Source organism: Myotis davidii, unplaced genomic scaffold (assembly GCF_000327345.1).
Source record: "Myotis davidii unplaced genomic scaffold, ASM32734v1 scaffold586, whole genome shotgun sequence".
Lineage (NCBI taxonomy): Eukaryota > Metazoa > Chordata > Mammalia > Chiroptera > Vespertilionidae > Myotis > Myotis davidii.
In genome coordinates, this window is record NW_006296809.1 from 91,816 (window position 1) to 103,054 (window position 11,239).

The 11,239-nt window shown below is 56.3% G+C and overlaps 1 protein-coding gene and 1 long non-coding RNA gene across 2 annotated transcripts in view; both read right to left on the minus strand.

Moving 5' to 3' along the window:
- The window catches only part of PERM1 (PPARGC1 and ESRR induced regulator, muscle 1), a 5,005-nt gene extending 3,861 nt beyond the window's left edge, over nt 1–1,144 (minus strand). Inside the window, 1 exon segment of the mRNA XM_015569670.1 lies at nt 4–1,144. Within this exon segment, the coding sequence (XP_015425156.1) occupies nt 4–248 (245 nt within the window). The 5' untranslated portion in view covers nt 249–1,144.
- Nucleotides 1,145–9,787: 8,643 nt separating this feature from the next.
- Nucleotides 9,788–11,233, minus strand: LOC107184474. Its single transcript, XR_001515323.1, has 2 exons — nt 10,521–11,233; nt 9,788–10,033 (listed from the first exon to the last, which is right to left on the minus strand). It is a non-coding gene; the product is annotated as an uncharacterized LOC107184474 (long non-coding RNA).
- Between the last annotated feature and the right edge of the window lie 6 nt (nt 11,234–11,239).

The following is an 11,239-nucleotide window of genomic DNA, read 5'->3' on the forward strand; positions in this document are numbered from 1 at the left end:
GACCTGCTGACCAGCTGCTTCGTGGCCGCCTGGTCCTCCTCCTCAAAGCCAGGCCAGCCACTCCCCCCAAGCAGGGGCCGGGGCCCGGGGGGACTGCTGCCGCTGCTGTCCCCTTGGTCAATGTCACTGGACAGCAGCTCGTCCCCAGAGGCCAGGCTGGCCTGCAGGAGACCACACTCCTCGGTAGTGGCCGAGAACTCAGCCCAGTCCTGGTCACTCAGCTGGACACTGTACTGGAAGTTCTCCATTTCGGTCAGCAGGGCGCGTGAGCAGCAGAGCCGGGGTCTTCACCCCCTGCCCGCCTGCCAGCACCCCTCCACCCTGGCTCAGCACTGGGCCGCCATCTTCGTCCCGAAGGCCACTAAGCAGGGTGCAGGCGGCAGCTGGCTGCTTCCTCCAGGGCCGAAGCGCCGCAGCCCCACCGTCTCTGCTTTTAAATTGACCCCCGTGGCAACTCTACGACATGGGGTCACGTTCCTTCCACCAAACGCGCTCTGGATCGGCAAGGGGCACGGCGAAGGATCCTCGTGCGTGGATTGTCAACCCCAGAGGTGGCTCTCCTTCACGTCTCCGAGCATCTCCTGCCCAGCTGGGTCGGCCTTACCCTCCAACTTTCCTCCGGACAGGCCGACCTGGCTGTGGGGAGCCCTGGCCTGTCCCAGCATGCCCCAGGGGGCATTTGGCCATGGGGGCGGGGCCACAGTACCCAGCAGGTGACCAGCCTTGGGTGATGACCTTCCACTAGCCTTGCTGGGACAGGCTGCTGGGCTTCCTCTGAGCACCCACTGGTCACACCGGTGCCAGCCAGAGTGTACGTGGGTCCCCGGGAAGAGCCTAGGGAGGAGGGCCCAGAACAGAAAGGAGCCTCCTGCCTCCCTCGGTCATCCCCAGGGTCTGTGTCCCCGGCCCAGACGTGCCCCTTCCCCTGCCCCGTCTCAGTGACCCAAGGTGACCCTGGCTGGAGTCTCCAATCCCTCAACCCCTGTGGGGCTGCCCTTCTGTCTCTGAGCTGGAGATGCCTGGACCCCAGGCACCGAGGCGGCTTCCTGACCCTGAACTTCGCCCTCCTCTCTAGCTCTGGGGAAGGCCCCTGGGGGCTGTCTACCTCGGGGACCCCTCCGGGCGGGAATGAGGGGCTGCTGGTGTCGTACCTGGAACCTGCAGCAGCCAAGCAGCAGCACTGGGCGTCCAAGCTGCCTGTCCACCGCCCGGTGCTGGCTCGCCATGCAGCCCCACCCCCACGGCCAAAAATACCGTCCCAGGTCACATGTCTCCTGCCAGCCAGCAGGGTCCAGGCCACAAATAGATGGCATTTGAGGGGCCTCCAGCTACGTGAGGGACACCTTCCTAGTTGGGTCGGACGCTGGCCAGAGAACGCTGACCAGCAACCAGCACGTGGCTTCCCTTTGCCTGGCTGAGGGCTGCTCCTTCCTTTTAAAGGGACCCCGCTACTGGGAGACCTTGCTCCGCCCCCATCCCACCACCCTCTGCTCCCCGCCCCCCAAGGCCAGTCCAGGATCTCTGGGTCTTAGGGCTTTGTCCTGATGCCTGTGGGGAATGGAGGGATTAGAGTGACACGGTGGGAAATGATGGATTCTAGAATGTTCCTCCAGGTCATTTGGAGGTGATCCACACAGACCCCTTCCGGGCAGCACTGCCCATCCTGTTGGGAGTGTGGGGGACGCGTGGAGTTCTTGAAGGCTTCCAGTGGAGGGCACCCCAAATGGGCATGACTCCTGGGCCCCTGGAGAGCGTTGGGAGAGGTCAGGAAGGAAAAGGGGGTCACTCCCGCCAGCATCTCCCCACGTAGGCTCCTGGGGATGGGACCCCAGACAGGTTCCAGGACAGAGGGTCAGATGCCACTACCCCAGGTGACCCAGTCCTCAGGAGGGGGGCGAGGTGACATGCCTCTGAGACAGGTGGCGAGCAGCAGCCCCTGCCAGGACCCCCCTGAGCACTTTGCCAAACACTGTCCACCCTGAGGGACACCTTCCTGGTCGGGTCGGGGGTGCCAGGAGGACCCTCTTTCACAGCAGAGTTGGGTGCGGCACAGAGAGGGTGAGCCACACAGCCAGCAAGCGGCAGAGTTGGGTCCTGAAGCCCCTGCTGCTGGCCGGCTCCCGGCCATCCTGGGCTTGGGGCTGTGTTGCCTTTCCCTGGCCAGGTCACTGGGATGCATCGGCCCCCACTGGGAACACAGGCGGGAGCAGTGGGGTGGACAGCACATCGGCACAAAGGGAAGTAAGACCATTCGCGGCAGCCACGCGTCATGGGCGGAAGTGAGAGCCTGGGACCAAAATCCTGTGAGAGGCTGAGGGACAGGACCTGGGGCCAAGCTGCGAGATGACAGTGGAGGCATCGCAAGGACGTGCCAGGATGGGCACTGAGTGTCGGCAAACGATTCCGCGTGACAGTGTTCAGGAAGCGCTCAAGGGAACAAACGGGGAGTGCGCCCATGGCGTGGCCACCGCCAGACGCCCGCGGGAAGGCCGGTGCTCCTGGGCGGGTAGCCTGGCCGGGAAGGTCGCCCTCCGCTCCTCTCCACACCTGCACCCCTGTCTCCTTGGGGCTCCTTCCGAGTCATGCAAAGCTCTGTGCCGGGTCCAGGCGTGGGGACTTCACTCCCCACGATGCCGCGCACCGACTCCAGTCCATCCTGACGCTGTCAGCCTGCGTGGAGCCTCACGCAGATCCCAGGTTAAGGGCTCCGTCCCACAAGGCTGCCCCCGTGGACGCCAGGCCCCGGACATCTGTCTGACTTGGCACAAACCGGAGGTTCCCATGGCTGCTGCGCCTGGATTAGCGGGAGTGGCTCACAGAACTCAGGGAAACACCGCATTTGCCAGCTGATTATAAAGAGGTGACAACGGACACCGGTGATCACAGGACGGAAGCGATGCGCTGGGCGTGGCACGTGGAAGGGGCGGGGCTTCCGCGTCCTGGGCGCCACCAACCAGCGGCTGCCCTTCCCACTCACCCTGAGCCCACCCGGCAGGGTTCTGCGCAGACGGTCATTCACTGTGGGGTCAGCCCTGTCCCCTCTCACGGGAATGCAGGGCTTGGTTCCTCTGGGGACCAGGCCTCACCAGGAGCCCAGCAGAGCTGCTCACGGGAGGAGAGACTGCCGTGCTCCTGCCATCCAGGACATGACAAGGGTTTCGGGGGCTCGGTGCCAGGAACTGGGGCAGAGACCAATCTGTACAAATTCTGTTATCTCACGGTCACTTCCTTCCCTCTCCCACGGTCACTGTCACGCTGGAGCCGGGGACTGGGGGCTGTGCCGTCAGCGCCCGCCAGGCGCTCACCCCGCAGCGTATCCTGGGGTGGGCCTCGGTTGTTTCCCGTTTGTAGCTGATAATCAACAGCATGTGGTGACCAGTCGGGAACATCCTGTTGGCAAACATGTGTCCGCGGTTTTGTAAAGTGTGTGGGTCAGAGGGCGAGGTGGGCCTGCCCAGCGGTCCTCCCGGGTGGTGCTGCGCTCACCAGGGGCTACAGTCTGGGACCGTGTGCCCACGCCTGCCGTCCTCCGGGCTCACACCTCCACAACAGCAAAGCTCCTGGCCATTCAGATGGTCTCCTAGGGCTTTTGCCACTTTTCTAGGCCTTTTCCTTATGCATTGGTGGGAGCTTTCACACACTTCGGATGCATCTTATGGAATGTTTGCCCTGTGATTACCGCTCTGTCTCACTTTTTCAGTCTCTTCATGGTGCCTTTGGATGAATAGAAATTTATTTTATTTTGGATGAACAGCAATTTAAATGGATAAAATTCAAATTTTAGCACAATCCAAGCTGTCAACAGTTTCCTTGGTGGTGGTCACTTTTCTGTTCCCTCAAGTTCCCTGCCCCAAAGCCTTGCAGGTGTGAAGGTGGCTTGCAGGTGCGGTGATGATGGCTTGTTCGCTTTGTAAAGCCTCACTACCCCACTTCTCCCATCGAACCTGTGACTGAGGGGTGCTGACATCCCCCCAGGATGGTGGGTGATGGGGTGCCCTGTCACTTTGTGTTTCCTGTGGAATCCCAGGGCGGGTCCCTGCTCTGTGGCACATGTGTGTGGACCTGCATGTCCAGGCAAACACGGTTCCCACCAGGGGAGGCTTTTGTGACAACCAGCCTGGTGGCCCTGGAAGAAGAGAATACAGGGTCACAGGAGGCAGGGAGGCTGGCTCCAGGGCTGTGGGGAGTGCGGTGGGTGAGGTTGGAGGCCAAGCAAGGACGAGAAGGCCTTTTGAAAACCAGCTGTTGCTGGAGTTAATTACCACCCCAATCAGGGACCTGCTTGGCCCCGGGGGTCTGGCCGCCAAGGAAAACAGGCGAGCTCTGCAGCAGGTCATTGGGACACTGACTCAGCTCCTGGAGGCCGTGTCTCTGCAGAGACCAGCACCCGGGCGGGAGGGAGCGGTTCTGTGGATGGAAAGCAACCCCATAGGGGGAAGCGGCCGGTATCAGAAAGAGGCAGTGAACAGCACGCAGCCTGCGCTACCCCTGGCGGCCACCAGAGGGCACAGGTCCCCCCCACTGGAAGCCAGCAGAGCGCAGCGGGGTGAGGGGTGAGGGGTGAGGGGTGGGAGGTGGGGGGAGGGCCTGGACACTTCTTGGGGTGCCAGGCCCCCCTTTTGAAGGTTTGTAGCCCCTGTGAGACTGTAAATACCCCGAAGCAAGAGCCAACTTTCAACGAGCAGCTATTCCATGCCGGACACTCTTAAATGCTTTCCACAGATTACGGGCTTTTTACTTTAAAAATTGTAATCGTTTGAATGGGGTATAATATATACACGGCAAACTGCACGTATTTAGAGTGTGAAATTCGCTGCGTTTTGGCAGGTAAACATCCCGGAAGCCATCACCTCAATCCAGAGAGTGAAGCGCCCATCATCCCTGAAGGTTCCTCTCCCTTGGAGTCGCCTCTGGCCCTGCTCCCCTGGGACTCCGTAGCTTGGCATTTTATACAAACGGGTCAGACCGCACGTTCCCTCTTGTAAGGACAAGAGGACGTGTCTGGTGTCTGTCACTCGGCACAAGTATTTTGAGATTCATCCACACCAGTGTGTGTATCAATAGGTCTTTTTAAAATTATGAATGTGGAGTGTTCCGTTGCTGGCTACACAGTTGGTATTTCCGTTCACCGCTGATGGACCCCTGGGCTATCTCTGGATGGGACTAGTCTATAGAAAGCTGTGTCCGGGTCTTGTGTAGACGTGGGCTTCCATTTCTCTTGGGCAAATACTTAAGGTGGGGTGGCTGGGTCACAGGACAGGAATGCGCTTAACTTCCTAAGGAAGGGCCAGACTGTCTCCCAATATGGTCAGTTTTCACTCCCAGCAACAGTGTGTGAGGCACATCCTTGCCGACAGGCGTGGCCAGTCTTCCGTCATCTCATACACGTCTAGGTGCCTCACTCTGGCTTTACCCTGAACTTCCTTGATGACTAGTGATGACTAGAGTATCCCTTCGTGTTTGTTTGTTTGTTTTTTAAATATATTTTATTGATTTTTTACAGAGAGGAAGGGAGAGGGACAGAGAGTTAGAAATATTGATGGGAGAGAAACATCGATCAGCTGCCTCCTGCACATCTCCTACTGGGGATGTGCCCGCAACCCAGGTACATGCCCTTGGCCGGAATCGAACCTAGGACCTTTCAGTCCACAGGCCGACGCTCTATCCACTGAGCCACACCGGTTAGGGCTCCCTTCATGTTTTGTTTTGTTTCTGCCATAATCTTCTGTGCGATGACTGGTCGAATCTCTTGCCCATTTTCTTAATTGGGTTAGTTCTTTTCTTATTGTTGACTCCTGAGAGATCTCTGAATCTTCTTAATCAGATGTGTGATTTGCAAATGTTTTCTGCTACTCTATGGCTTATCTTTTCATTTTCTTAACAATGTCTCTTGAGGAGCAGAAGTTAAAAAATTTACCGGGGCCCCAGGCAGCATGGCTCAGTGGTTGAGCATCAACCTATGAACCAGGAGGCCGGCCCAGGTTGCAGGCTTGATCCCCAGTATGGAGACAGCTGATAGATGATTCTCTCATCATTGAGGTTTCTAACTCTCTCTCCCTTGATCTATGAAATCAATAAAAATATATTTTAGGCCTAACTGGTTTGGCTCAGTGGATAGAGCATCAGTCTGCGGACGGAAGGGTCCCAGGTTCGATTCCGGTCAAGGGCATGTACCTTGGTTGTGGGCACATCCCCAGTAGGAGGTGTGCAGGAGGCAGCTGCTTGATGTTTCTCTCTCATTGATGTTTCTCTCTATCCCTCTCCCTTCCTCTCTGTAAAAAATCAATAAAATGTATTAAATATATATATGTATATATATTTTTAAAAATTTATCCATTTTTCTTCCATGGATTGTTTTTTTCGTGTCATATCTAGGAAATCATTGCCTAACCAAAGGTCACAAAAATGTTTTAAGTTTTCTCCAGAAAGTTTTATAGTTTCGGGTTTTGCATTCAGAACTATAATTTGTTTTGAGTTGATTTGTACCTATGGTGTGAGGCATGGTTCCAGATTTTATTTGCATATAGATGTCCAGTTGTTCCTGGTCCAGTGATTGAAAACACTCCCCGTTCTCCAGGGAATTACCTTTGCACCTTTGTTGATGATCAACCAACTGCATAGGTAGGGGTGGGTCTGCTTATAGAGTTCTAAGGAATAGTTTTCACTTTTAGCACTTCAAATATGTTCCACCGTCTCCTCACATGCATTTTTCCAACAAGAAATCTGCCATCATTTCATCTTTGTTCTTCTGTGTATAATGCCTCTTCTTTCTCTAGCAGCTCTTAGAACTTTCTCTCTATGGCTATTTTTGTAGGGAGGAGGTCATCAGGTTTATCGATACATGATTAACACATCATTCAATCCATCTATTTAAAGTAAATGGTTTTTAGTTGTGCAGCTATTATTATAATCAAATTTAGAACATTTCCATTACTCCACAAGAGGCCCCACCCCCATTCCCTCAACCTCCCCCCAGCTCCAGAAAACCACTCATCTAGTTTCTGTCGATTTGCATGTTCTAAACACGTCAGGTAAACGGGATCACACAATATGTGGTCTTTCGTGACCGTTTCTTTCACTGAGCATAGTATTCTCGAGGTTCACCCATGTTATATGTAGTATATTTCAGTACTTCATACCTTTTTATTGCCAAATAACATTCATTTGCATGACTATACACACTTATTTATCCATTCAGTTCGTCAGTTGACAGACATTTGGATTATTTCAACTTCTTGGCTATTATGAATAATACTGCACACACTTTTTAGTGGACATTTGTTTTCATTTTTTGTGGGTCCAGGCCCAGGAATGGAATTGCTGAGGCACATGGGAACCCTACAGGTAATCTTTTGAGGAACTTCCAGACTTTTTCTAAAGTGGCTGCACCTAACCCATGGACACAGACAATGGGTGGTAAAGGCCTGGGGTGGGGTGGGTTGGGGGCGGGTTGGAGGAGGTGAGTGTGTGTGGGGGTGACATATGTAATATTTTCAACAAAAAGATTTATTTTAGCTGAAACCGGTTTGGCTCAGTGGATGGAGCTACGGCCTGCAGACTGAAAGGTCCCAGGTTCGATTCCGGTCAAGGGCATGTACCTGGTTTCAGCTCATTGTGGTTTTGATTTAAATTCCCTGATGGCTAATGATGCCGAGCACCTTTTCATGTGCTTATTGGCTAATTACAGATCTTTGGAGAAATGACTATTCAGATTCTTCGCATTTTTTAAGTCGGATTTTTTATCTTTTTTATTATTGAGTTGAGTTACTTATATACTAGAGGCCCGGTGCATGAAAATTCATGCACTACAGGTGGGGGTCCTTCAGCCTGACCTGCTCCCTCTCACAGTCCAGAAGCCCTCAGGGGCAGGAGGTGACCCGGCGATCAGGGGAAGGCGATGCCCCCATCACACCTCTGCTGCTGCCACTGCTGGCAGCACAAGCCTTGGCTGGCCCTGGTTACCTGAGCCTCGGGTGGCCCTGGACGGCTGGGCAGCCGACATCCAAGGCTTGCCTGCGCCTTGAACTGGCCCTGAGTGGCTGGGGGGGCTGAGGGGACTGGGGGACTCTGGAGGCAAGTGCCCCAGTGGCTGGAGGCACTGCCATCTTTGAGGGCGTGGCGGTCAATTAGCATATTCCCTCTTTTTTAAAAAAATAGTGATTTTTTACAGAGAGGAAGGGAGAGGGATAGAGAGTTAGAAACATCGATGAAAGAGAGAGACATCGATCAGCTGCCTCTTGCACACTCCCTACTGGGGATGTGCCCGCAACCCAGGTACATGCCCTTGACCGGAATTGAACCTGGGACCCTTGAGTCCGCAGGCCGACGCTCTGTCCACTGAGCCAAACCGGTTAGTGCAGCATATTCCCTCTTTATTGGCTGTGGGCGCCACCATCTTTGTAAGGGCATTGTGGTCAATTAGCCTATTCCCTCTGTATTAGATAGGATTCTAAAGACAAGTCCCTAGTCAATATGTTTTGCAAATATTGTCATCCATTCTGTCTTTTTGCTTGTTTGCTAATGTCCTTTGAAGTACAAAGCACTTTAATTTTATGAAGTCCACTTTGAATATATATTTTAAGGATAATTTATTGATTTCTACAGAGAAAGGGAGAAGAGAAAAACATCAATATGAGAGCACAACGTTGATCGGCTGCCTCCTGCACGCCCCCTACGTGGGATCCAGCCCACAACCCAGGCATGTGCCCTGACAGGGAATCGAACCGGCAACCTCTCAGTGCACGGGATGACACCCAAGATCATGAAGATTTGCTCCTGGTCCCCATAGAACAGCCTGGCCAAGGCGTGTGTAACACTTCCCTGACCTGGGTTGGCAAGGAGAGCCCACATCCAGGTGCTGAGGTGCCTGGGGTCTTGAAGGACAGGAAGGGGGTCAGGAGTTGGGGGTGCTCAGGCTGGAGCCATCCAGGCCCTGGGCAGGGATTTTTGGCTCAGACTGTGGCCAGCACAGAAGTTGGGGGGTGGGCATGGAGCCTGGAGAAGACAATGGGCCCTAACCCTCACTGTGCTGGGACAAGGCAAGGAAGGATGCTGGGGGAGCCCCACCCCCAGGGTAAGAATGGGAGGGTTGGAGGTGGGAAGCTATTGCTGCTCAGGGACCCGCACCTCTCTTACTGTGAGGTCAGGGGTGACGTGGGCCAAGCATAGGGCTTCAAGCTTCCAGCCCTGTCGCTGCAACTGGGGCTTGTCTGAGGGCCGGACGATGCCGGAGGGCCTGCTACTAAGCTGACTGTCATGGCGGTGACCACAGGTCTCAAGGTCACTCTGGGTTGCCTTCTTCATAACACAGCACAGCTGGTCTCCCCAGAGTAAACATTGTCAGACAGAGAGCAGGCAGAACTTGCCACCTAATCTTGAAGAGACAGCCCATCATGTCTGCGGGATCTGAATACCAGGAGGGGTCACTGGGGGCCTTGGGGAGGCTGCCAGCCCAGGGCCGATTCTTTGCCTAACAAGGGTGCATCCCAGGAGGGGTGTACCCCCAGGGCTCCAGGGAGCAGCGATGGACAGCCCAGCCCAGCTTGCAGGGAGCAAGTGGGGAGCAAGAGGGGAGGAGGTTGCTGGTGCCTGGAGAGAATCGGCAGCACAGTGGGGGCTGCCCCAGCCCGTCCCCCATTGCAAATTTCCCGGGCTGATTATTTCTCCTGAGCTCACACCGATGATTTGCCGTCATTGTCTGGTCCCCAGGCCCTGGCCCTACAGGCAGACAGACACAGGCAAAGGGACCGACAGGCTCCAACACCCAGAGCAGGCAGATAGGCGGAAATGCACATTCACTCAGCAAACATTGATTGACCCATGGCCCTTGCAGGAACTAGCTGGAAGGACCGCCTGCCCTGAAGGGAAGTGACTAAGATCATATACCGCCCCCCAGGAAGTTCTGGCCCCTCCCTGCCCCTCCACATGCCAGGCCTGAGAAGGTGTTTCATCACTACTTAGCAGGAAGTGTCTGCAAGACAAAAGCCAAGATAAAAATAGCTGGTGAGTGTTCCAGAGAGCCAGCTGCCCTCAGCTGCCGGAAAGGGACAGCCTGAGGAGGGCCGGGGACAGCCCCTTGGTGCTGCCCTCTGCCCAGGCCCTCAGCGTGGGGCCGCCTCCGCTCACTCTGCTTCTCAGACCTCCCTAACGGGACTACGTGATGACCCTCCCCAAACCTCCCGGCTCCAGCTGTCATGCAAATAAATCGATTAGGTCAGTGTGGGCTGAGTGGTTCCAAGTGTGGGGCTCAGCTCTGAGCAGGCCCTGACTCTTCCCCTACCCACTGGGCTGCACACCCCATCCCCCCAGGCCTTCCCCTCCTTGAGCTCCCCTCCCCCAGGACAGACCCTCTTCGACCCTCCCAGGCCTAGTGAGCGTGTGTGTCCACACCGCTGCCACCATCCTAAGCCACTGACCCAGGGACATGTGCGCAAGGCGGCCAGAGAGCAGGGAGGACGGGCCAGGAGGGCACAGACGGGGCAGCCCGGAAGGAGGCAGTCCAGCCTCAGGCCGTGACTCACCCTCCTCCTCCTGGATGGGCCCCGGCCGGGCAGGCGGCGGGCGGGCAGGCAATCGTCTGAACTTCAGTTGGGAAATGGATATTGCTCCGCCTCACGCGCCTCCAGTCTCGGCTGTGCACCTGGGACCGCCCGCGCATGGCACCCGGAGCGCAGGCCCCGCAGACTCCTGGCCCCGTGTCCATCGCCACCTGGCGTCGCAGCCTTGTATTGCAGCGCTGACCCCCGCGGGTTCTCAGGAGGGACGCTCAGGCAGGGAGAACCTCCAGTCCTTTCTCACTGGGGGGATGGGGGGCCTCCCAGGGCAAGGCCAGGCACTCAGCAGGACGGGACTCAGTGGGAGCGCACCCCCCTGAGCCCCGGGCTAAGTGCTTGTGCCAGCCTCACTCCAGCTCCCTGCCCGGGCACACTGATGCCCTCTCCTGCTGGTCCCCAGTCCTGGGGAGCCTGGCCTAGGGCACGGTTCACGGAGGAGGGGGCAGACGGTAAACGTGAGAACAAAGCAGGAGGTGGACCAGGCGCCTTAAGTATATTGCCCAGTGACGCTGGACTGGCGCTTCCCAACACTGGGGTGCATTCTGGAAAACGTGGTGGCTGCCGCCTCCTGACCGAGCCTCCCGCAGGCCTCACACCCCCTCCCACTTCGAGGTGGAGCGCTGGCTCCCGCACAACTGGTGCCGGTGCCGGCAAACGCACCGCCGGGCGGACCCAGCGGGGGCGCA